This window comes from Meleagris gallopavo, chromosome 4 (assembly GCF_000146605.3).
Source record: "Meleagris gallopavo isolate NT-WF06-2002-E0010 breed Aviagen turkey brand Nicholas breeding stock chromosome 4, Turkey_5.1, whole genome shotgun sequence".
NCBI classification, from domain to species: Eukaryota; Metazoa; Chordata; class Aves; order Galliformes; family Phasianidae; genus Meleagris; species Meleagris gallopavo.
The window spans coordinates 3792900-3819493 of NC_015014.2; the positions used below are offsets into that span (position 1 = coordinate 3792900).

The window sequence follows — 26594 nt, forward strand, 5'->3', positions numbered from 1 at the left end:
GCGGGCTGCGGGCGGGCCTCGCGTTGCGTAGCTACAGGGGATTTCGTGTTGTTTTTTTTTTCTTTTTTTATATTTTTCTTCCTGATTTCTCCATATGCCGTTCGCTCTCTGTTTGAGTCAGCGGCTGTGCGGGAGAAAAGGAGGGGAACGCGGGGCTGCGCTGCATCCCGGCCGCCCTCCGACAGAGCGTGGGGCAGAGCGGCTCCGGGCTCCTGGGCAGCTCCGTTCTTCTGCGCCGCTCCGAGCGCACCTGTGTGTCACGTATCTGCAGCCTGTGTGTGCGGATGTGTCCGTCCGGCACCCCTGTGCTCGTGGGGATGGAAGGAGGTACCGCGTCCTCGTGTCACACTTGATAACTCGGCGGTTTCATTAGCGGAGGGCTCTGCCAGCCCGTTAGTCGGCAGCGCTTTGAACTGCTGTCTCTGATTTGTGGTGTTTTTGGGTGCTCATCACTGCGTATGTCACAGAATTAAGGAGTATTCCAGGTAGTGTCTTTTTGCCATCTGCACGACAACTCGTGTATGTGCTCTTTGCTTTGTGACTTGGCTCCTTTTGGCCACGAGCTGCATCGTTCTCACGACTGAGCAAGAAACTTGGCATTGCTGTGCCATGGTACAGTGCAGTAAGTGGTGACTGGTTTCAGTTGCATGGAGGGATCTTACTTTTTGGCCATTCTTTGCGGAGACTGTATTTATACAAAATGGGGGAAGATCTCCTTGAGAGCAGTCCTGCAGAGAAGGACTTGGGGGTCCTGGTGGACGAGAAGCTGGACATGAGCCAGCAGTGTGCGCTTGCAGTCCGGAAGGCCAACTGTGTTCTGGGCTGCATTAAAAAAGGGGTGGCCAGCAGGGAGAGGGAGGTGATTGTCCCCCTCTACTCAGCTTTTGTGAGGTCCCATCTGCAGCACTGCGTCCAGGCCTGGGGCCCCCAGCACATGAAAGGTGCAAAGCTCTTGGAATGAATCCAGAGAAGGGCACTGAGATGATCAAAGGGCTGGAGCACCTCTCCTATGAGGAAAGGTTGAGGGAACTGGGCTTGTTTAGCTTGGAGAAGAGAAGGCTCCAGGGAGACCTCATTGTGGCCTTCCAGTACTTGAAGGGAGCGTATAAACAGGAGGGGGAACAGCTGTTTACATGGGTTGATAGTAATAGGCCAAGGGGGAATGGTTTTAAACTGAGACGGGGAGGTTTAGGTTGGATATTAGAAAGAAGCTTTTCACCCAGAGGGTGGTGAGGCACTGTTCACAAGTTGCCCAAGGAGGTTGTGGATGCCCCATCCCTGGAGGCATTCAAGGCCAGTCTGGATGTGGCTCTGGGCAGCCTGGTCTGGTAGGTGGTGACCCTACACATAGCAGGGGGTTGAAACTGGGTGATCATTGTGGTCCTTTTCAACCCAGGCCATTCTGTGATTATTCTGTACGGGAGAGGTGTGAATGGACCTGTTGAAGTGTGTCCAGAGGAGAGCTACAAAAATGATCCCAGGGATGGAACACATCCCCTATGAGGACAGGGAGAGCTGGGGCTGTTCAGGCTGGAGAAGAGAAGGCTACAAGGTGACCTGAGAGCAGCCTGTCAGTATCTAAAGAGGAGGGCTATAAGAAAAAGGTGCAGACTCTTCAGCAGAATCTGATGTGGTAGGATAAGAGGAAATAGTTTCTAACTGAGAGGGGAGATTTTAAGTTGAATATAAGGTGTTTTTTTATGACGAGTGTAGTGAAGCACTGGAACAGATTGCCTGAAGGTGTGGTGGATGGAGACATTGAGGATCAGACTGGATGGAGCTCTGAGCAACCTAATCTATCTGTAGGTGTCCCTAATCATTGCAGGGGAGTTGGACTAGATGACCTTTAAAGATCTCTTCCAAATCAAATGATTCTGTGATAAGGGGGGGGTTGGAATTCTGGGTGTCAATGCATATGCTAAGTTTGATTCTTACTCAAAGCAGGTAAGTCAAGTTTTTATCTGAAATCAGACCCCTGATGCACCAGGGTTGGTTGCCCACCACTACTGACTGTAGTGGCCAAATGTATTTTGCTTATTTCCAGTCTGGAATAAAGTTATGGTAGTACAGGTGGACGTGTTATCGATGCTAAGTATTTTCTAAGTAGGTTAATGAGGTAATTTGCATTGTGATTGTAAACACCAAACTCATTGACTTGGATTGAAAAATGCGTTTGCCATTTGGACAGTTCAACAGAATTGTTTTCCTATGGAACTTAGTATCTAGAGCTTAGCTATCTCTTACATTAACAGTTAATTGTAGGTAGAATAGTGATTTAGCTGTTTGGTTTTTCCTCTTGCAATTTTGGTACTGTCTCTGGATGTAAGAAGAACTAAGAGATTGGTCACTTTTGCTTTTCGGTACAATGAATGGGTAAGCAAAACCATTCAAGCCTAAAGAAATAAAGCAGTCATCATGCAGCCTTCCTGTCAGAGGAGATGACCTAGAAGCTGTGTGAAACAGTAAGCAAGGTTCCAGTGGCCACACAGAGCTCAGCTCTGTTTTTGCAAGTGGACCAAACTGATGGATTGTGTTCTGCCAATCTATACTGGTGGTAGACTAGAAGTTACTGGACCCCTGCTTCTATCCTTGTTTCAGAATGTATTGGAAGTATTCTAGGGCATTTGTTTGTGTTTTCTACAGTGGAGCTTATTGTTAGCCCTGAATGCTTCTGTAAACCTTACTAGTGTTAGTCACTAGCTTATTACTAGATAGAGAATCTTACCTATTTCCCTTTCTATCCTATACTGTCGGTATAGGAAAAAGCAAAATTGTCTGGAGTAAAGAATAAACTGAAGCGCAGGTCCCATTCACACTCTCCCAAGGACAAAGGTGGGGAAAACAGAGTGATAGCCTGAGGGAGTAGGAATATTAACCTTTTCACTTTTTAAAAACTTTTTTTAAAAATCTTAACTTTTTTTTTTTCCAGATGCACCAAGCTTTGCCATCAGAAGCCTTTGGATTTGAAAGATGATAACACTGAAATTCACTGTCCTGTTACAGTGAATCCGTGGCACATGAAGAAAGCTTTTAAAGTTATGAATGAGTTAAGAAGGTATTAATTCACTGTATACACCTGCCTGGAGTCTGTAAAACAGGATTAGTTTCAATTACATTTATGAAGTTCTAAAAATGGAACATAGAATTCCTGAAGTGTAGCTGATGAGAAAGATTATATATACAGTGAAGTGACAGCTGAATAATAGTCAAGTGATCATAGTTGTGATGGGTGCGCTATGTTTCTGTTCTTCCTAAGTTAATTGCAACTATGTTTCTGAGCTTGAAAAATGCATAGAGGGTGTATTTAATGAGACACTATGGATCCTGTCTTTTATGTTGATCCTGTGTAGATTAAAAGTGACTTTCTAATTGAGGCTGAAGCTCTTGATATATCTGCTGTTGATTTTTGTAGAGGTCTGCAAGCTGGAAAAATGATACTGTTGTCAGCTGGAGACATAGGTCCCAGTCTAACAAATGTAAAACCAACTGATATTATTCTTTCTTTTCTTAGGTATCTTTTGCACACCCACTGGGAGCAATTTATGAACTCCCAAATCAAATATTGAAGGGTGTTTAGGTAAAGTTTTGTAAGATCTTGAGTGATACTACCATCAGTTTCAGCAAAGCTGGAGGACTGGTGCTAATGCTGCTCTTAGCACCATATTGATTTATTTTCTGCATGTGAGGAGGTGAGATGGTGTTGAAATGTGTGACAGCTGGTAATTAGATCTCACAACTGAGCTCTGGTAATTAGGACTCTCAACTATCACTGACAGTAATTCAGCTTTATAGCTAACAGCAACAATAGAGAAATTAAATAAAATGTTTCTGCAGCATAGGTGATACTGGAGCGTGTAAAAATCCTGTAGCCCATTGTTATTTTGATTAAAAGCTGGGAGAAGCTTTACCTTATAAAAACAACAGCAACTGATACTGGTTATAAGTATAAGGTATATGATAATATAGGAATTTAGATGAAGACCAGTTTCCCAAGATGAATCTTACAATACAGCAGTTTCAGTAGTAAGGAGCCTTGTGTTGCAAGTAAAACATACATGGTCTACCAGCAGAATGCATTGTTGAAGACCATGGATTATTTTCAGAATATACTTTCGTTTCCATGGTTACTCAAATTTGGATTGCTGTAGAAGCAGTTTGAACAATTTTCTTACATTTATAAATAGTTGAAGTTTGAACAGAAACATTGCTGTGCAAACCTCAATTTTATTTCTTATTTAATAAGGTTGTTGCAGCAAAGTTTACCGTTTAAGCCAAGTACACCTTTTAAAATGCTGATAAGATTAGGAACATTAATTTTTGCATTTGTTTCAATTTGAAATAATAAAACCGTAGGTATGTAGATATGTTTCAGACTTTCTTACTCTAAATGAAGATCTGGCATTAATCAAGTAAAAATGTTTGATTTTGTTGACTACTTAAAGTGGTTTCTATCTCAGATTTTTTTTATTAGTATAGCACAAGGTAGTGTTGCCAGAGGAACGCTTTCCAGGAAGAGAAGTGAAGAAATTGTCTGCTGAAGTGTCTAAAATGTGTTGTGTTTAGAATGCTCGTGTCCGTGAAGTAGTATTACATCTTTGGCTACCATCAGTTGCCTGGTTCTGTTAGTTCCTAAGAGGGTTTTTGAACCTTCACATTTTGACAAACATGGGTAATATTGTCCTTGGTAATTTTTGTCATTTCATTACTCACTGTCACCTCAGCAGTGAGTCAGATCATTAGGATAGCTAATTAGTTCTTGACACAAAAATAATTTAACTGTAGTGCCTATCTTTGCTCTTACTTTAATTTGCTTTTATCACAGTGGAATCTGACCTTAGCTATATTTTTAAAAATTCCCATTCTTACAGACAAGACTCTTTCAAGATATTTTAAAGATATGGGTAATGACCTTCCTCTATATAAACCCTATATAAACGTTGGTAAACAGTAGTTATTCATAAATCTATACTTACTTTTTTTTCCATCTCTTATTTTCTCCTTTCATCCATGAAGATGGCATACCGCCATGGCTCTGTTTGTTCAGTCATTCCATATTAGAAGATTATTATAACATTGCTTCAGAAAGCAAAATTTTCTAAAGTAAGTTAGTGAGTGGAATGTGCTGAGTTGCTGTGGGAGCCACAGGGTGCTTGTGAGGAGTGTCCTGTTGGTAAGCTTGTTTCTTTGTCTAATAGTTGACAAACTTGTCAGTTTATAGAAGCAAAAGGCATGGCTGCCTAATGCAGTTCCGGGCAAGAGATTGGGACCACAATACAAGTATTGGGACTACACTAAGTTGCTAGTCAATGTAGTGCTGTGTAGTTAATCAGCTGGAATTTTGTGTTGACGTAATTCTGTTGCTTCTGGCTTGGATAGCTTTGATATTTCTGTTCAGCTGAGAGTAAAACCTTTTGTTACTGTTGGCAGATTTAAACAGAAGTGTCTGAGAAAGCTGGGCAATTGGTGGTGGTGACTGGTAACTTTTTTTTTTTTCTTAGTCTTGTGGTTGTGTCAGTTTTTGTATGATAAATTTAACGATTGTTCTGAAGCTTCTCATAATTCTCTGCTTAATCTGGCTGTGGTCTGGTCTGGATTACTTCATATTACACGGCTTTTTAAAATAATAGCCATATTGCACACTGTAGTGGGAGTGCTAAATCTGAACCAGTGATGGAGCACCTGGAGGGCAGGCAGGGCCAGCTCAGGTGCATGCAGTGCACTGAGTGACTGGAAGATTGGAGCCAGGATCCACCCCTTCCCAGACCTCATTTAAGGGTTGGCAGTGAAGGCAAGGTTATCTTGCTGGAAATCCCTGCCTACCTGAGGCCTTCCAAAGGTAAGCAGTTTTTTCCTTCATTTCTCTGTCTGTGACTGCTGTGTTTGGGCTCATCCTCATTTGCTGCAGCCAAAGACTTTGCCACCCACTGTTATCACTGTATTTTCCATCACCTTACAGCGTTACACGCACTGAAGAGATTTAGGTAGTTGCTATAGATTTTGAGCTGAAAGGGGAAAAAAATCTAGTGCTGGGGTTGCAGTGTGACCACAAAGTTTAGTTGTGGCTGCCAAGATTTTTGGTGTGCGGCCTCCACAAGGCTTGCTTTCTTGAGGCTCTGGTCAAAGAAATTGCATGATTGCAGAGGCTGAGCAGTTTCAGTATTTTCTTGAGACCAAGGTGAATATCTGAGCAGTTTAGCTGACAGCTCCCACTCTCTGTAAGAGCAGAAATGCAACTGCTTACCTGAATCTTTGTTGCTGCTTTGTGTTGTAGTTGCAGATTATCAAAGAAACATGGAATGGTTTTGTTGGAAGGGATCCTTAAAGATCATCTAAATCCAACCTCCCTGCATGGCCAGGGCTGCCACCCACCAGATCAGGCTGCCCAGGGCCCCATCCAGCCTGGGCTTTAATACCTCCAGGGATGGGGCATCCACAGCTTCTCTGGGCAGCTGTGCCAACACTCACCACCCTCTGAGTAAAAAATTTCCTCCTAAGTTCTCCTAAAAACTCCTTCCTAGTCTAAATCTCCCCTCTTTTAGTTTAAAGCTGTTACCCTCCTTGTTCCCCTTGTCCTAGCTCTATGCTCCCTGGTAACGAGTCACTCTCCAGCTTTCTTTTAGTCCTCCTGCAGCAAAGGCCACAATGAGGTTTTCCCAGAACCTTCTCTGCCCCAGGCTGAACAAACTCAGCTTCCTCAACCTTCCTTTGTAGGTGAGGTGTTCTAGCTCTCTGATCATCTTTGTGACCCTATTCTGGGGACTGTCAGAAGGCTTGCCTTCTAATTATCATATGTGTTCTGGAAAGGTGGTTTAAAAAAAAAACAAGAAAAAACCAGAAAACAAAAACATGTACTTCAAATATGCTGAGAATAAGGGCAACTGGATTGACACACAGCTGTAGCTCTTTCCTTAAGCAATACATGCTGTTAAGGCATACTGTCTCCCTCATCCCTTGTTATGTGTTACCCTGGCTCTGCATTATGTCATTTATATGCTACTTCTACAGAGAGACTGCTAAAATAGGAAGGAAAGAAAAAGATGTCTGTGACTTTGGCTACATAGATGCTGGGAGAATGTAGGCTTTTGGTTTTCCTTTCTTTCTATCGTGGAAAATTAAATTATAAAGAGTATGCTTTGTGGTGGATGTAACTAGAAGCAGTATATCTAATAGCTGTAAACTGTGTTGGAAACATTTGTGCCTTGATGGCTCTAAAGAGATACTGTGTTATTGCAGTAGAAGAGGGAGGAAATTGCAAAGGTTGAGAATGCAGATGGATGTAATGAAGATAAAAAGTTGAGCAAGACAAATGCAGTAAATTGTAAACTAGCTTGAGTGGAAAAAAACAATTGCTACTGTTTATATGATAAATGCTTGGAAAGCAGAAAATATAATTAATGACTTTTTTAACAATTAAGTTATGAGTTTCCAGTGAAATGTGACATAAGCACCACAACTGAATTTTTGGATTCTGCATTTTCTGTAAAGTCTTATTTCTTAACTCAATTTTTTTTAGTTTTTTATTTCATTGCAGGTATTTGAAGAAGCCCAGCCTTCCAGTGAGAAGGTTTTAAAATTGGGCTGATGTCAATTTCTGTTCTTCAGTGCAGGAAGAAATCACAGTTCAGTTGTTTGACTTTTGGAAAGTTGTGTATACCCAAGCACCCCCTGCATCCCTTCTGAGTAACACCGTGCCATTTTGTAGCACGTTTAAAAACAGTGCTTTATCAACCTTGTAAGCCTGCCTGTTTTGAGGGCACGGAAGGAGAAATGATATGTTATTTTACACTGTTCTGCTGTGGTTCACATATGTGAAATGACTTTCTCTGACTTTTCTAACTAGTCAAAACTTGCTGTGTGATGTGACGATAGTGGCTGAGGACATGGAAATCGCAGCGCACAGAGTTGTGCTAGCCGCCTGCAGCCCCTACTTCCATGCCATGTTTACAGGTACCAAATGTTTCAGTATTTGTTATGTTCTAATCCAATCCAACCGTGTAATTCACAGCATTGTATGACCTCTGCTTTTTAGGATCTCATTTAAATTTTTAGGTAAGACAGCAGGAGCTTTTAAAGATGAATTTGCTTGCAATCTGAGGACATACTGGCAATTTAATCTGCTAGCATTGCAAATACTTTTTTAAAGTATTCATTATTTAACGTAATTTACATGCTAAGTAAGCTGGGAATAGTAGAGTGGTTACACTTCTGAAAGCTGCAATAATCTTACTTGTACAAAGTATGGTTAAAATAACTTTCATGTGAATTCTGAAGTTAAATTATGTCCTTTAACAACTACTGCTGCATTCTTCAGCTCCTGTATGTTCTAGGCTGTTAATAGATATGAAAGCTTTCTGAGACTTTGGCAGCCTGTAGCTGCAGTGCATGTTTCAGTACTCTCAGGATAATTCTTTTTGACAGATGTGCTCTGCATCATTGCCACAACTTTTTGGAGCAGGCTTGATTCTGCCTCTGCTTGCTCCGTCCTGGCCAAGTTGCTCCAGGAATGCCAGAAGGCTTGCAAGGCTTAGTCAGATTCATAATACCCTACAGCTGAATTGCTGTACTGTGGGTTTAATTTCATGATGGTTATAAATGACACTGAAATGTGGAATTCGGTGTCAAAGTGAGAATGTTATTAAATGCATGTTAAAATTAATTTCTGAAGTTTTATCTGTTCCTTTTAAAATCTTGTGCTGGTTTGGTTCTTAATGTTGACTGCTTGAAATTAAGAAAATTCTCTATAGTGTTTTACTTCAGGCTCAAAAGTAGGAAAAAAAAAATATATGACTCTCGGCATGCCAGTATGCAAGCAAAATGAACTTTTAATAATTCTTATTGCATGCAGCTGGAAGAATGATATAATTTGACATACTGTTGTGTACTGCGAAGCAGGTGATTTTTAGCAAGCACTTCAATGAAACTAAAGAAGTCTGTAGTTCAGTACAATCTTGATATTATGCACATATGCTGTGATATAATCAAAGCTAAAAGAGGAGTCACTACTGACAGAAACAAATGCTTTAAAGAGTTTCCATTTAAATAACAATTCTTCAAGTAATTCAGATTTGCATCTGTGGTTGTTAAAAACATTCCAGGTGACTGACGCACATCCCTTCTTAACTTTTGTACCTTCTCTGAAGAGGAAAATTTAAACAACTGTTTCTGTAGTTCATCACCTCAATAATGAAGAAATCAGTTGTGTGCTAAAGATTATTTTTTACTGACTCTCACATCAAAAATACTCTTTATTCAGGGTGTGGTTCTGTATTATCTTTTCTGTGGCATGCAAAAGCCTGGTTAAGGCACTTTTGCTTGCCACTGACTGCCCTTTCTGTAGAGAAGCTTATTCCCCTTAAGGAGTGCAAATGCAATGGCTCTCTGAAGGAAATCACTGAAACCTCAATTCTTCCCTTCCTTTGTTCCCTCTTGAGAAGTTTTGCTTGTTTTATGTTTTCAAAGGTAGGTCTCCATTGACCCCCTGTGATGTGGGAGCTGGGAGCACTCATCTGAGGAAAGAGCGAGAACTCTTTAACCCATGCATTTGTGGCAGTGTTTGTGTAGTTGGTGAACCAAATTGATGGGAATTTAAATAGAAATCAGATTGGGCTTCAAAATTTATTAGTGGATTTTATATTACTATTATATGCTGTGTTTAACAAAGACCAAGTGTGTGTTCAGTGTGTTTTAGCTATTTTCCACAGAAATAATCCCAGAGTTCATGATAATTATCTCTGTGAATCCTGGAGTTGATACTTCTCAGGGGGGATTGTATTCTAATCCAGGAATCTGCAAGTTCAAATAAGTTTGATAGTTTAAACAGCTACAGGGTTACCTGCTCTTGACTAGAAACTAGAAGCTTCACTCTAGGCACATGTTTGCAGGTTGCTGACATCATTTTCTGAGCCATTAGATAATCACAGCCATGCAGGACATGGTACAGCATTAGCTGCAATCAAAACTTCTGACTCTTGTTTCCTTCCAGTTTGTGCTTGCAATGGCAATAGTAGTCTTATTAAATACCCATAAAGAAAGAGTTACTGTCTTTTAAAGTTACACAACTTAATAAGTTAGTAACAATAATCTTGTAAGTAAGACCAGAGGGGAATAAAGATTAAATGTTCTGGACTGTGTTACAAGGAATATTTTTTTCTGTGAATTCTTCAGAAATATTGGTTGTAATCCTAAATTAAATATGCTTAAATGGTTAGAGGAAAAGATTATAAAACATCAGTGAAGGAGCACTTTAGTGGCCTTATAGTCTGACTTGACACAAGGGTGACCTGCATTTCTTTCTGTTCTGCCACAACATTTACCCTTAGGCAATAACCTGCTTTCTTCCATTCTCCATTTGTAAAATTCTATTGAGAAAACAAACAAATAAACAAACAAACAACAACAACAAAAAAACAGCAAAGCAAGCAAACACACACCTTCCTTATGTTACTGTATAATATTAGCTTTTTAGATGGCCTTTGGATAACTTCAGCTCCGTTTTTGCTCTGCTGCTCCTATTTAGGAGGATGGATCAGCCCAATATTTCCCTTTCTGTGTCATTGACAACTCTGTTGTGGTGCAGCTGCCCATGACATGAGCTCTTCAGAAGGTTGCATTCTAAACTAAGAATGCTGAGCAAGTGGTTCAGTGGTTATCTGCATATGACGTGTTAAAGTCTGGATCACGAGAGGACTGATCCAGCATCATAGGAACACTGCATGTCCTTCTAGCATGAAAGAATATTTTTTCCACCTCCATGGATGCTGAACTCTGTAGTTAAATAGAGAAGATGCCTATCCATGGCTTTAGAAGCCTTGACACAAAATCTGAAAACAAAACTAATATGCTTGCAGAATATCAAACTCTGCTCGCCTACATACAGTTTTCCCAAAGGACCACCTCCACAGCAGCTTGCATAATAAATGTCTTGCTGCTTGCATGCTCTGAAGATCAATAGGTTTAATCTGTGTCAAAAAAGTAGCTTAAACTTCAAATACAGGACTCTGCAAAGAATACACTGCAGTGATCTTTCACAGGTGTACAGAAGTGTTTCAGAAGAGCAGCAGAAAAAGAAGTTCTATGGGAGCTGAATTTTGCTCTTTCATGTGGTTCCTCACCAGTGCTTTCCAGAACTCTAACGTTAAGTGCTGCCATTAAGCAGAAATACATTTCTATAAGTGGTCTTGTATGCTTCCTATCAACTAAAGAGTTGACTTTAAAATGCATTCCTTAGTGTTCAGCTTAAAAAAAATAAAAATAAAGGTATTAATAACAGTAATAAAATTCTCAGTGATGAGCTGGGTGCACTGTTTGTTGTTGTTCCTAGAAGACCACAGGATAACAAGCAACAAAAATGTGTGTACTTCAGTAAGGAGATAACAGCCATGTTAAACATCTACTGGTTCACTTCTATGTCCTGTCTACTTTTATTACTGTGTGGATTAAATTTCCTACCTCTCAATACCCTTTTCTCTGGATGCTTAGGGGAAGAAATAATATATCTGATATAGAAGAATAACGGATGTATGTATCCAGAGATCGTGATGTACTTTTCCAAGGTGAAAGTTTTATGTCTATAACCAGTGTACTTCACATTTCACATTTCTGTGTGAAAAGAGTTACAGGTCTCAGATGTCCAGATGTGTGGTTGGTCACTGTGGAGAAGCTTGTAGTCTTTTCTTCAAAATTTATCTTTAGACAATGATTTCAAGTACAAACATAATATTGCATTTAGAACATTATCTAGCTTTAGGTGTCCCTGTTCATTGCAGGAGAGTTGGACTAGATGACCTTTTAGAGTCCCTTCAGACTTGAAAGATTCTATGATTCTATCAGATATTAGGAAGTGGGAGCTATTTTGCAGGACTTTCTATGAAGATCAGTTGTGGCACATGGCCAATGTGTCAGCCTCCACAAGATGAGGTCCAACAAGTTTTTTCATGCTTACCATTTTATCTTAGTTCGAGTTTTAACTGTAAGAGCTGAAGCAGAAGTGAAATTGTGAAGGGAATAATAAGCAGGCAAGCAAAGAAATACGTATGCTAAGCCTTCTGTGGGGATAGATTTTCTTTTCTTTTTTAAAATTCAGTGACTCTAGACTGCATTTGGCTTGTTCCTTAGATTAAGAAGTTAAAAAAAATCAAGAGTATGTGCTGGGTTGGTTTGCTAGCAAAACATTTTTGTATGCATTTGAATAGTCTTATTTAGGTATAATGGTAATGTTTTACTGATGTTGTAAATGGGTGAAAATGGATCATCTGCAGTAAAAGCACTAACTTGTGTAGCATTCACGTGAGGGGAACAACAAAATCTTCCTTTCTCTTTGAGGGAGGGAGGAAGGAAAGCAATTGAATTCTTATTGAAATGGCTTTATTACTACAACTGATCATACACAAAAATTTCTGCTGTTGTCAGGAGTAATTACTATTAAACTGTTGAATTTGTCCTGTATCTTTACCTAACGTACTTAATGATCAAAATATGTTTGTAGGTGAGATGAGTGAAAGCCGAGCAAAGAGAATTCGAATAAAGGAAGTTGATGGCTGGACCCTAAGGATACTTATTGATTATATTTACACTGCTGAAATTCAAGTTACAGAAGAAAATGTGCAGGTAAGACCAAGGATAACTTCTGCAACAGAAGGGATGTCATCCACAGAGTCATTTAATTTGTCGGTATGGTTCAGCTCTGGCAAGGGAAATGTCATCTGCAAACTGGAAGTTTTTCAGACCCTGTGCTTCCAAAGCAAGCAATCAAACCATTTAAATTCTGGGTCACGTTGCAAGACTGAAGTAAATGAAGTGTGTTGACTTTAACATGCTTTGGAACCCAACCTTATGTAATACAGTAAAATAGATGATCTACTCAGCCTAAAAATTAATGCTGTCAGCCACCTCTGTACCACCCCCTTTCTGATACTTCAGTGTAATTTACATAAACAAAAGTAGATTTGCTCATAAATGTATACCATGTCTTCCAGTTAGTGTTCTATTTGTCAAATTTTTTTTCTATCCTTCAGAATAAATTATTTTCTCCTGCTCAGTCTCTGTATCTACTCTGTGGCCAGTCATGCAAGAATTTTTAGCTTGTTCTGCTTTTTAAATCAGCTAATATCTAGCATGAAGGCTTTTGCCCGTCCTACACAAGCAGAGCTGATCAGTTTTTCTAGTCAGCTGTGCCAAAAGCTAAAACTTCAGTTGGAATAGAGCAAACATAAGCTTAAGAAAATAGAGCTTATGAGGACAGGGTAGAATTTACTTCCACTGTCTTCTGAGATTCGGCATAGATTTTTGGTAAGTTAAAAAGTAGTTGCATAACAGTTGTTATATTTAATTGTCTTTTCCTTCCAGCTTCTATGCCCTTGTTTCTGTTTTTGCTTTATGCTAGATTGCTAGCAGTTGTTTTGTTGCTCTTGCAGGACACAAATAATGTTGCTCTATTTGGCACTGAGAACTTCTGTTGCAATTGTGCATTCTGAAATTAACAGCTTTTAGTGGGCATTAGGTTGAGATTAAAAGCTTTCTTATTAGCTGCTGAATCAGATGGAATCATTGGTATTTTTTATGCTTGATTGAAAGCCTAGCAATGAGATTTCATACTACCAACCTGAAATATTCTACTACTAAGCTCATTTTAAATCATGCCATAAGTCTTTTGATTCTGCAAGATTGAATTATTGTTATCTTCTGAAGGAGTTATTTACTTTATGTTCATTGACGGATGTATGTAGAGCAACCTGTCTGAATTTATGCTGTATTTTGCCAATCTGGTGGTTGTACAAATCTGTTTTGCTGTAGCAGGCCTTGGGCAAAATCCAACAGTGTCAGATACTCCCTAGTTGATCTCTTCTGGCTTGGTCATGCTGGCTTTTCATCTTTGAAGCAGGATATTCCATCTTGCTTACACACCTTAACGACCATAATCTGGTACTGCTGAAGCATGTCAGACTGGATTTAAGAGGCAGCCTATTGCATTTTGGCTGTAGGTGTATTACCTAGGAGGGTGCATTTTAATCTGATGTTGCCAATACTGGTTCTTATCTGTTCATGGGAAGAGAAGGGTGCTGTTCTATTTTTCCTTGTACAAAACTCATAAAAGGTTCTTGTGCTCTCCAGGTTTAAACCTCCCAAATCTGATACGGCCTTTGTTTTCATAGCTCCTGATGTCCTGACTGCCTGAAGATGCGTGTAATAATGTTGTGCTTAGTAAAACAAATAATGTGGTGTGGTGAGGAATGTTACAAGTTTATGGGTAGTTAAATATTGGGAAGACAGTCAAGCTCTTAAGGATTTATTGTAATATAATTGTGCTTTAATGTTGTTGGTGAATATACTTATAATAGGACTGCTAATTAATATTAAGGTTATTCTTTTGCTATCTTCATCTTTATTAGTGCTAGATTGTACTATTTATTTTTTATTTGAATTACAGGAGAGCCAAACACTACAGATAAAGCCTGACACACTGATGCAAGACTTCCTTTAAATTTGAAAACTGAAGTGGAAAAAGTATAAAAATCTGAAAACTTACAATTCTAGTGTAGACTCTCAGGCCTCACTTAAAGCTATGTCCTCTTGATAAACATGTTACATTTCCTATCTGTAATGGAAATAAATATGGCTAAAAAGTATTGTGAAATATTGTAAAGGTTCAGAATTCATGGTTTCTCAATACAGATCCATGAAAACATAAGATGCCATGTCTCTAACTTTTTTGTATTCAAGCTAATGCAGCTTAAGTGGAGCTTCAGCTTGGAGGTGGCTGCTTAAAGTTCTTATTCTGATATCCTTCATGGAATTTCAAGTGTGTTATTCTTTCTTTTCTCATCATACATAGTAAGAATTGGTATTGAATTCATTTCTAATGCGTGATGCTCAAAAAAGGCAAGAATGCTTCACATTTAAGTAATGCAGAATTGCTAAGCAGTCTTTAGTGATAAAATAGCTGTGTTGTATATTTATGAAAACTAATTACAAATGAATACTCAGCTGTGTAGGCAAGCTCACTAGTCCTCAACAGGCAAGTAACTGAGCTTCTTTCATTAATATCTTACTTGATATAGGCATGAACAGGGGGCTACTCTATTAAAGTGCCTTCTGAAGTTCTAAGCAAGAAACATTCTTGTTTCCCACTGTTGTGTTATCGTTTGTATGTTTCTCAGCATGGGAGACCAAGAAAAGTCCAGTATAATCAATGACTGAGGAGAAAAACACATTCATTCAATGCATCCAACTATCAAAACTGGAAGGGGCCCTCAGCACTGCTTGTTATCACTACATTAGTTAAGCATAAAAGAGAGCATTTGTTCTTTTCAGCAGTTTGCAGTTCTGTGTCAGTAGGTTCTCCCCCACCCCTCCCAACAGTTAGACAGCTGGTGTATGAAAAAGATGCATACACGTTCATTATTTTTTCTCCCAGTATTGGTTCTTCATTTTAAGTTATTTTATCATTATTTCCTAATGGCACTCACTTTGCTTAACGCAATAATGTCGTTCCTGTCTTTTTTACACATTGTGATGATTTTCTGTACTAACTCTATTTTTCCTTTTATACTTTTTTCCTCCAGAAATCAGCTGTCAGACAATCCTATATCACATTTTCACGTTTTAAGCAGGGACCATAGAAGTTAATGTTTTCAGAAGGCTAATCAATTTTCTCACACAGGAGTTTTTTTCAGCTCCCATATAGATATTAACTACATGCAGTACACCATGTGGGAGAGTCAGTCACTATAAGAAGCTCCTGCTTGAATAACTCTCCCACACTGTGCGTATGCATTTTAGCATGTATTTAGTCAGCCTTCCACCTAGGGCCTCTACTGAGTATGAATACATCAGAGCAGGAGCATGAGAAGAAATTCCTGCATTCACAGTCTGTGGCTTTGGTATCAGCTTTAGAGGTCAGTCTGATATGGGGCGTGTAGAATGTGGTTGTAGTACATGTGGTATAAAGTTCTGGGCATTAGTTGGGTCCCTTTCTGGTTCTGTGCTACGACTGTCTGTTCCTATACATGTGATGATAAAACAGTTTTTTGAACTATATTATAAACCAGATCACTGAACTGAGCTAAAAAAAAATCAGTGCTTTCCTTTATGTGTTTTTCTGAGATGTTATTTTTAACTTGTTTTCTTGCTGCCTGGGGAAAAGCTTACACTCAGCTTCACTTTGGGCCTATCAGTAAACATACTGCCTTACTTTTGAACAAGAAGCAAGCATGAAAGATAGCAAAAGGGAAAATCACAAATCCTAGTATTTTTCCAAAGCTCTTTCTTGGCATATTCTTCTCTTTGAAGGATTTTGTTATGTACAACCAACAAAAAATCCCAAATTCTGAATATGACTTTTTAAGAAGTACCATTTCTTGTCCTCGTTTTCTGAAATTATTCAGTGGCAATGTTTATACAATAATAAATAAACATACAGTACAGATGCATGCTTCCTTTATAACTCTTAACTATTCAGGCACAGATTGCCATCTGAAATATAGTGCGTGCTTCCATTTGGATTGTGTTCTAGGGCATGATGATGAGAGTTGCCAGCATGCTTAAGGTGCTGTAAGGACAAGACTACTTTTGTCATGCATGATCTTTTCTGGGTACTAATTTAAAGGCAAAAATAAAATTCTGTGCAGCATGTTCCTTATTCGTTCTTCTGCCGAACATTCCGGTAAACTCAGGATCAAAATGCTTGGAATAAATAGTTATATTTAGAAGTGGTCTGTTTCTGATATATCACCTACAGTTTTGTGTGGGTTGGATGTATAAAATATCACTGTCTAAGGGCTAACAGTTCCTTTTGAAACTGGTGCATTACCAGAATGGCCGAGTTGGTAACAAAATTGTGATGGTTTCAGATTCCCTCCTTTGGTACCATTTCCACTAAGGGACAAATACAACTGTTTATTGGATTTCAGTTAAGAATGTGGTTCAGGATCATAGAATCACAGGATGTCTTGAGTAGGAAGGGGTGTTAAAGCCCATAGGTTTCCATCCCCCCACAGTGTGACACTCACTGGATTAGGCTGCCCAGGGCCTCACACAACTTGGCCTTGAATGCCTCCAGGGATGCTGCATCCACAGCTTCTCTGGGCCACTTAATGGTAATGGGATTACCACCTCAACCAATTACTGCTTATCAGTTGAACAGTGACAACTGTTTGTGCTTTTTAGCTTGAAGAAAATATGAGATAACTTGGTATGAGCCTGTCTATAAGACTCACATTAATTTGCGTGAGCACTTAATGATCAAATTACTATAGCTTGCATTACAGAGCAGTACTGTCATTATGTATGAGCTTGGAGCCAGAATACTTTTGGGAATATTTTGATACTTAACCAAGTTTTATCTTCAAATGAGATATTTTGTTTATACAAATTGGTGATTAAACTACCAGTCTTCATGTATCTTAGCAGCAGTATGATGTATGAAGAGCATAAGACACATGCTGCATGTTTCTTGAAACTGAATTTGTTTTAAATACCAAACTCTGAATGTTTTTTGAGAATTTCTGAAGCCTGCCATTAAATTATACACTGTAAATGCTACAGAGCATCTCCTAAGTTCTTTACAGAGAGAGTGGTGAGGTGTTGGAACAGGCTGATCAGAGAGGCTGTGGATGCCCCATCCATCCCTGGAGGTGTTCAAGGCCAGGCTGGATGGGGCCCTGGGCAGCCTGGGCTGCTATGAAATGTGGAGGTTGGTGGCCCTGCATATGGCAGGGGATTGGAGATTCGTGATCCTTGAGGTCCCTTCCAACCTTGGCCAATCTGTGATTCTGTTTCTCTTATTGGATGAAAAGATATCCATTACTTTTCAAAAGGTTGTATTTGGTTTTCCTTGTGAACGCATATGTTTTCCAGTCTAGATGGGGTAAACTCCTTTTTTGAACTAAAGACTGCTTGTCCTATACAAACTCATGATTGGGTATCACAGAGGAGAGAATTCATGTAAATGCTTGAATGGAGATGTGAATTCTGTATTCTGGAAGTATGCCTTCTGCTTTGTAAGGGGATAAGAGAGATGAAAGGAATATTTGTTCAACTGAACTGAATGCTGTGAAGGTTTCATTGAATCTTACTGTAAGCAAGGTTCTAATTTAAATTTATCGTTATATATATATATATAAAATTGCTTTGAGTCAAAGGAAGGCTGAAAGTTCTTCCACAGGATCTGGGCTTTTCTCCACTAGAGAGCCAATTATAGATATGCCTGGAAAAGAAGTGCTACACTTGATTTAGGAACCTGAGAACTACAGCAAGGGAATGAGTTTGATCTTGATGCATTTGCTGATGTGCTCCTCTAGCCACCTCTTCTTTGAGGAGCTTTTGATTATCAGGGAAAGGGAAACAACTGAAATAAAAGCATTACATTGGAAAAAGGTAGAGCTAGGTAGGCTGAATGTAGGCCATTACATCCCTATTTGTCATTGCCAATACACCAAGACCAAGAGGTAATTAACACAGGTTCAACACCTACCCTGTTATGCACTCTGTTGAAATGGAGTGCCTCTGGAGATAAAATTATCTTGAATTAACTGTAATGTCAGAATAGTTTTCAAATAGGATATCATACACTAGACAGTGCAAGTGCTGAGACAATATGGATAGCAGTAGCAGTGTTCCTGCCTAAAAGCAGATCCATGTAAATTGTTAGGACTGTTACTGCTGTACTACAGGTTAAATCTGGCATCCCTTAAGTTTGCAGGCTGTTATTGGTATGATAAAGGCTTTTTGTTTACCTCATTTTGCTTCTGTTCACTGACCACAATTGCTTGGTGACAGTATTTTGAAATTATTCTTGGCTACTCTGCCCTGTGGCAGAGAGGTTGAAACTAGATGATCTTTAATGTCCCTTTCAACCCAAGCCAGTCTGCTGTTCAGACTTTGCTTGCACTTCCCACTTAATTCCTTGCTATGATATTTATCAATTGAATACAAGTTTTGAGTTATTAAATATATTTTTAAGCCAGGGCTGGTTTTCCCCACAGTTCTTCACAATAGCTCTCGTTATGTGTTCCCAGAGCACCAGGACAGCCACTCTTTAAAACCTTTTTTGTCTTGATTTAGCTTTCAGAGTCTTTCCAGAAATACACGACCACTTGCTTGACTTGTGCTAAGAGCAGAGCATGGCCAGGTTCATGGCCTTTTACTCTCACTGTTTAGCTGCAGCTGTTGGGAAATGAAATCCTGGGCTATGTAAGCATCTTCATTCTGGGCCAGAGGGCTTTTCTTAGGAGACTTCTTGTTAAACTTGGCATGGTTGTCAAGAAAAATGTAGTTTTAGGTTAGGTCAGAAAATGCTAGCACTATTGAATACTTTTTTTCCTTCCAGAAGTTGTTTTATGCAGTGAATGTGTTTACTTGAGCTGTTCCTTATGCTGGCTCAAAACAATGAAAAAAGAGCGGAACAATGTTGTACTGATTTCCTTGTCAATAGTTTGCAGTAGATTTTTAGTTTTTAATAATAAAAATAGCTCTAACTTCAATGTGAAGTCAATAAGGATTTTGAAGCATCTTTTGAGCTGAAATCTGTGAAGCTGTATTTCTTGAGTTAAATCTAATTTGCCAGTAACTCTCTGCTAAGTAGCCTGATGCAACCTATGTTTTTCTAGACAAACTGCTAGGCCAAATGTTCATTAAAACTGTACAACTATCTTTCAAGCTGTTCATATAGTTTTATTTTTCTGAACTGATATTGAATGTTAAGCTATAAGCTTAACGTTTTGAACAGATTTGGGTGATGACAATTGATGCTGTTTCTCAAAATGGTTTTTCTTTCCATATAAGGCTAAATAACACGAAATGTTAAACTGTCATCCTGTGTGACTTCTCAGCACCACTCAAACAGAAACAGTCTCTGTGTTGTCATGCCTCAAATGGGCACAAATGAAATCTTGTTTCAATATCTGATCTGTTAAGGATGTGATAATCATCCTGCTCCTGCAGCAAGAATATACCTGGGATTTTTTTTTAGCTGCCATACGAAGGGCTAGGTATTAAACCATAACACGTAAGCTCTTTTATTACTTCTGTGCATTCCTGTAGGTAGCAGATAATTTGTCACAGCATGACTTTCAGGAATGAGGTACAGATATATCATATCTCATCAGACTGAAGCAGTCAATGCTCTGGAAGACTAAACTGAATTGTTAATTGCATTACTTCTTTAGATGAAAAGCTGTTGTCAAAAATGTGCAATTAACACTGTGTTATTACTTAAATTCAGGAATGTCAAGAGAAAACATTTCTCCTCTGTCATAATAGCACCAAGGCATGTCCTAGAATGCAGACTCACACAGCTTTCCTGCTTGCTCCTTTCACGAAGTTCCCAGGCCTTGCCATTGGTAGAACCTTTTTGGAACAAAGGAAAGGAAAAGCTGAAGGTCCAGGAGTTGGACTTGGTGATCCATATGGGTCTCTTCCAACTCAGGATATTCTTTGACTTAATGATACGTTAAGATGTTAAGAAGAAACTGTAAGGATATCTGGGCTGATTCTTTCAACTTTTTAATTGGTATTACATCTCTATTATTCTTTTAACAATCTCTTGTGTGCTAATTTCTGCAAAATTTTGAAACCCCACATCCCCACAGTGCTTTATAAGAATGGTAAGGTGCTATCTATTGAACCTGGATGTGAGAATGGATATTCTGCTTAGTTCTGGAGAAGTTAGAGAGCTTGTCATGATGTTCAGTTCCCTCATGTTCCATAGCCTCCACCAGTGGGTGTTTGCTGGACGTGGTTTGATCTTGAAACCTAGAAACCATATTTTTATGCTGTTCCTCATCATGTTTCGGCTTCCTGTTATTTTTTACACTGCTGTCATGGAGACCTAGAGCTTTGTGTCCATAAATGATTTTTTTTCCTGATTTCAGGCAATTGCACTAATTCCTGAAAGTGTTTTTCTTTTAAAATGTTTTATATAATAGAGCTATTGAGTTTCAGCAGCTATTAGTGGCTGGTGATTTTATTTCCTTAACACAGGTATTATTAAAGCTTTAGGAGGAGATGAAATTCCTTTATAGGATTATCTTTTAGAGCTGTAAAATTAAACAAGCTTTTGGTCTTTCTGTTGAACTCTATCATGGCTGCAATGGCATTGCTACTAAATTCTGGAAATTCTTGCAGCTTATGAAATGGTAACCCAAGTCTGTCACATTAAAATGTTTCATTAAATTACTGGCTTCGTGATTAAAACTGAACTATAAAATCAGTTAATCCTGATGCAGGTTGAAACCACTGTCTATATGGTAATCCAAACTTTCACTTTTACTCTTTAATGCCATGGAAAGTTCTAATAACGTTAAGGGATTGCTGACACTGCAGAGAGGTATTTAAATCCAAGCACAATGTGAGTGTCATTACGAAGCCTTTTAATACAAACGTTAAGTTTTGATGGCCAATAATTTAATGTTGGACTAAAGAATTCTGTAGTCTATTTCTTTGAATACCTTGGTCTTGTGTTGAAAGCATACTAGTAGAGTACCATTTATCTGTGTTTTGTATGCTGTGCCTCATGCAACCATCTGATTGCCTTTTTTGACCTCCCCCCCTTTTTTTTTTAATCTGTGACAGTGGCTTTGAGAGTTTTAATAATGTGAGGGTGAAACTAGTGCGTGCCTTAGCTGGAGGACAGACACAGTGTTGTAATAGTTGGATCTGTACACATTATAACATGTGTCAGGCAACAGTAAATGATCTAATTTTTTCAGTGAAAAAAATTCCTACAGTGCATTCTTTATTTGCTTATACATGACTGCATGTCAGGAAAGTGCATGTAGGAATGAAGGGAAAAGGGAAGGGTGATCTTTCTACATCTGTATTTTATTACCAATACAAGCTTCATTAAATTGTGTTTTGAATGAGTAAGCTTTGCATAAAAGAACTGTGGTCTTCTGCTGACTAAAGTGCTGAGCAGAGAGCTTTTTAGGGAGCCTTAATATTGTGTTCTGTTAGTTTTAAAATGTATATTGAATGCTGTGTATTTTTTAGTACATTTTTTTCCCCATGGTATATCTTCTATGGCACTGGCTGTTACATATATGCAAAATAGAAACCTCATTTCTCATGCACAATGTTCACTTGTTATGTGATGCAAAATAGATGTGGTTTATATGTTGTCACTGTCTTTTCTATGCTTCTCTTTCCTAACACTGCAAAACTGGAGTGTTTGGTTTGGCTGAAAATATATTCCATGCTGATATGGCTACCAAATGTGCCTGATGAAGACATTTCATTTTCTTACTTGGTGAAGTATTCTTCTTAGTAGAAGTGTGCTATGTACTTTGGGGCCTGCAAATGCAGTATCCTGATACTCAAGGCAGCTGCAGCTACAAGTCCCTGAGGCCCAGCCAGTAGCAAGATTCCAGTAGGTATGTACACAAACACATACAACATGTATGCACGTGTCAGTGCAGACAATCAGTGCTCATGAAAACATAAACAGCATGCTGGAATAGAATTCCTCCATGCGAGAGAAGTGGCACTTCTTGACATTCTCAATGCTTACTGAATGTTGATGGAGACAAAATAGTGGATGTGAGCACTGTGAGGCAGTGGGTGATGCATTTAATTAGCGATGACCATGGCAGTGGGTCACCTCTGCTGGTGCAGATTTTGATGAATGCAGCATGCAGGCTCTTGTTCATCACTGGTGAACATGCATAGCTAATGATAGTGACTGTGATGAAAAATAATGTTTTGTAGCTGAGAATTTGCTCTATCAAATAGCATTATACTCTTTTTATGTTGTTTCCATGGAAATAAATAAGAGGTATTGCTTTCAGATCTATCTGTGTATTTTAGTGTCTCCTCTGTTTGTTGCGTTAGTTAAGGGTGACAGGGTGAAGTTCCAGGAGCTAGGGTGCAACAGAAATTTGTGGATGGGCAACTGCTCTGTCTGGACAGCTTTAGCTTTGGTTAAGACAGAAATAAATGATAGCAGGAGTATGAGAAACTAGGAAAAGCAATTGTTACACAGATATGGCAAATGTTGTTTCCTGACTGCTTTTATCTTCTGTCCTGCTGTTTCTCTGTTCTTCAAGTGACGCTTTATGGAGTCCTAGGATGGCTTGGGTTGGAAGGGACATTTAAGATGACCTAGTTCCAACTCCCCTGCTTTAGGCAGGGTCACCTACCACTACACCAGGTTGCTCTCAGCCCCATCCAGCCTGGCTTTGAATGCCTTCAGGGAGGGGGCATCCACAACTTCTCTGGGCAACCTGTTCCAGTGTCTCCCGACACTCACAGTAAATATTTTCTTCCTAATATCTAGTCTAAATCTACCCTCTTCCAGTTTAAAGCCATTTCCACTCATCCTGTTGCTACCTGCCCATGTAAAAGGTCTCTCCCCAGCTTTCTTGTAGGCCTTTCAGGTACTGGCAAGCCTCTACGAGGTCCCTCTGAAGCCTTTTCTTCTCCAGACTGAAGACCTCCAGCTCTCTCAGCCTGTTCCCATAGCAGAGGTGTTCCAGCCCTCTGATCATCTTCATGGCCCTCCTCTGGACCTGCTCCAACAGCTCCGTGTCCTCTTGTGTTGAGGGCCCTAAAACTGGGCGTAATACTGTAGGTGGACTCCCATGAGAGCAGAGTAGGGGGGCAGAATCACCTCCCTCGACCTTCTGTTCACACTTCCATTTGATTCATATTTGACTGGTGTTTTCCAGCCAAACCGGGCAGGCAGAAGGGCATGATCCTCGGAAGAATGAAGAGAAAGGTGAATGGGTTTTTGAGCTGTATTATCACAGTTTGCAGCTGCTGAAGAGAAATAAGTCAGGGAAAACAGAACTGAAACACAGTATGAGAAATGAAGATGTATCCTCAATTTGGATCATATGGCATAAGACTTGAATTAAAATTTTCTAGGGTCGTAAAAGAATCTTGGACTATCAAATGCTTCTGTTAGGGGGGAGGCAGAGAACCTAGAATTTCTTCTGGAGAGAGACTAAACTGTTACGGACTGCATCACAGATTTTGCATATCTCAAATTCGTTGTTACTTCAGAAGATGTTTTGAGGGCTGGGTGCAAAACACTTGGTTCTACTTATTTGGAACAGAAAATTCTGGGTAGAGAATATGACGAGGCTTGAAGCTTGACTTCACCAGAATGGTCTAAGTAAGATTCGAGGAATGAATCAGAAACTCGTGGAGGAGGTGATGGGGTGAGATAGAAGTGGGGTTGAGACAGGAATATATTATGGAAGAGATACTAATCTGTGCTCCTGTTTTTGATAAACATGTGATTCTGATTGCTGTAGGAGGTGAATGGGAAGTCACTGCGGGATTTAAACAGGCATGTTTAATTTAAATGATAAAAAGAATAAAACACTTTTACTCAGCATTGCAGCTCTAAATATAACAGCTGTTCATTTCCTGCATATTGTTTCTTTAATGAGTGATTTAGAGAACGTGTGGGTTGCCAGAGCCATGCATGAGCAAGGTGCCAAGAGCTAATTAAGTCCCATTTATACTGAAGTACTTTACAAGGTGCATGCTCTTACAGATCAAGGACAGTAAGAGAGGGAGGTCAGAAGATGAGTTACTGGAACAAATAAATAAGAACATTAGATCACTAGGGCATAAAGGATTTTATAGACGTACCTAAAAGTAAATCTTGCATACCCTTAAGGAGAAGAAATTTTTAAAATGAGGTGGCTGAGATTGTATAGAAGTGTTACATTCTCTAGCTGGCTGTTTACTCCAGCTTCGGTTCTGATTCTGATAAAATAGTACAATGCTACTTGTGAATTCTGAGTATAAAGAGACTACGAGGTAGTTTTTGTTGTTGTTGTTAGTGTCAGGTAATGTGAGTGAATTTCAAACTATGTATGTATTACAATTCTGAGTTGTGCACTGCTCCTAAAACTCTCCTATAGTTCTTTGAGTGGTCCAGAAATAACTGTATCAAAGGCTTTTAAAAGTCAAGTTAGTTGTAGTCCTTCTTAAACTGCTCATGTGATGAGCAATAAATAGATCAAAAATCCCTAGGGAGCACAGGAAGAAACAGGAATAAATTAGAATCATAGGATAGTTTGGGTTGGAAGGGCCCTTTAAGAGCACCTAATTCCAACCCCCTGCTATAGGCAGGGACACCTCCCACTATACCAGGTTGCTCACAGCTCCATCCAGCCTGGCCTCGAATGCCTTCAGGGAGGGGGCATCCACAACCTCACTGGGCAACCTGTTCCAGTGTCTCAGCACCCTCACAGTAAAGAATTTCTTCCTAATATCTAGTTTAAATCATCCCTTTTCCAGTCTAAAACCATTTCCCCTTGTCCTGTTGCTATCTGTCCTTCTAAAAAGTCCCTCCCCAGCTTTCCTGTAGGACCTTTCAGGTACTGGAAGGCTGCTATAAGGTCCATCCATCAAATCCATTTTTCTCCAGTTTGGTGACCAGGGTGTTGTACAGGACAGTGTTGGTTTTCACTATAACAAAATGGTTGTAATAATATAAAGGATAGATTTTTATCATTATTTAGAAAAAGTAGAGAAAAATGTAGATGATAAACTGGCTTAAGTATTTGTCAAGAACAGACAAAAATAGGAAATTTCACTGCCTTCTAGTATGTTGGGCTAGCATGATGGCAGGCTGGATTAAATGTTGGAGCATGTAATGCATATATGCATTATGTGCCTATGTGCATAGAAAGAAAAATTTAAAATACTCCAATGTATTGCTGTGTTGTACTTTAACAACTTTTCCTGGAATACAATAATACACTGGAGTCACTTTAGGAAAAACTTCTGCTCTTTGAGAAATAGTGATTTTAAAAGAGGAGTGCACAAAGCGATGTAGTAGCTTGTGGATGTCGTTATATAAATCATTGTTCCCAGCTGTAAGACTGGATAGACTGAAATATGACAGGAAGACTACATTCTGGGAATGACTTAAAGCTGTTAAAAGCGTAGAAAAGCTATCATTTAAGAAAAGTGGATAATTCAGGCCTTTTTTTTTTAAGACTGACTATGAAGTAACTAGAGGACAACTTGATGTTTTTTCTCTAATACTGTATTTGTTCCAAATACCCCACTTACCCTTTTTAATGGTAAAAGAATGAGTTATTTATGAGGACTGCACCACATATAATGCCTCCTGTCTTATTTTGTTGGCCTACCACGTCAGAAGAATGCATGCTCTTGTTTGTTGCTGGTGAAAATGCCTAGCTAATTGTGGTGACTGTGTTGAAAAAATGCTGTTTTGTAGCTGAGAATGTGCTCCATCAAGTAGTGTTACTTTAGTTTTGTAGCTGAGTTTCCGTGGAAATAAAGAGGGCGTATTACATTCAGATTGATCTATGTGTTTATGCTGAAAGATGAGTTCCTGAAGATACATAGAGAGAAGAGTGCACAAAAACACCCCTGTGCGTGCCTAAACATTTGACTGTGAATGGATGGAATCTGTTGCTGCTGCGTATGAGGAGCTGCTTAGGATGCAGAATGTGATCTTGGGTTACCATTGAATGGACAGTGTTCCACAACAGGTCTTCTTACCAAGTAAGGTTTACATTCTGAATTAGGTGAGAGCATGGCTGGTCCATTTCTGGGTTAAGTTCATCTATTTTACTTTCCTTTCTCCTTGGCTTCCTCTTCTTTTTTTTTTTTTT

At 39.2% G+C, this 26594-nt stretch overlaps 1 protein-coding gene across 4 annotated transcripts in view; it reads left to right on the top strand.

Moving 5' to 3' along the window:
- Nucleotides 1-2911: 2911 nt before the first annotated feature.
- Nucleotides 2912-26594, top strand: part of KLHL2 (kelch like family member 2) — a 55093-nt gene continuing 31410 nt past the window's right edge. For 3 of the 4 annotated variants that reach the window (XM_010709467.3, XM_010709469.3, XM_031553006.1), the window contains exons 1-3: nucleotides 2912-3055; nucleotides 7841-7947; nucleotides 12485-12606. In XM_010709467.3, the coding sequence (XP_010707769.1) occupies nucleotides 3018-3055; nucleotides 7841-7947; nucleotides 12485-12606 (267 nt within the window). In that variant the 5' untranslated portion in view covers nucleotides 2912-3017. The remainder of the gene's footprint in view (nucleotides 3056-7840; nucleotides 7948-12484; nucleotides 12607-26594) is intronic. The other variant, XM_010709470.3, reaches the window with a different exon arrangement.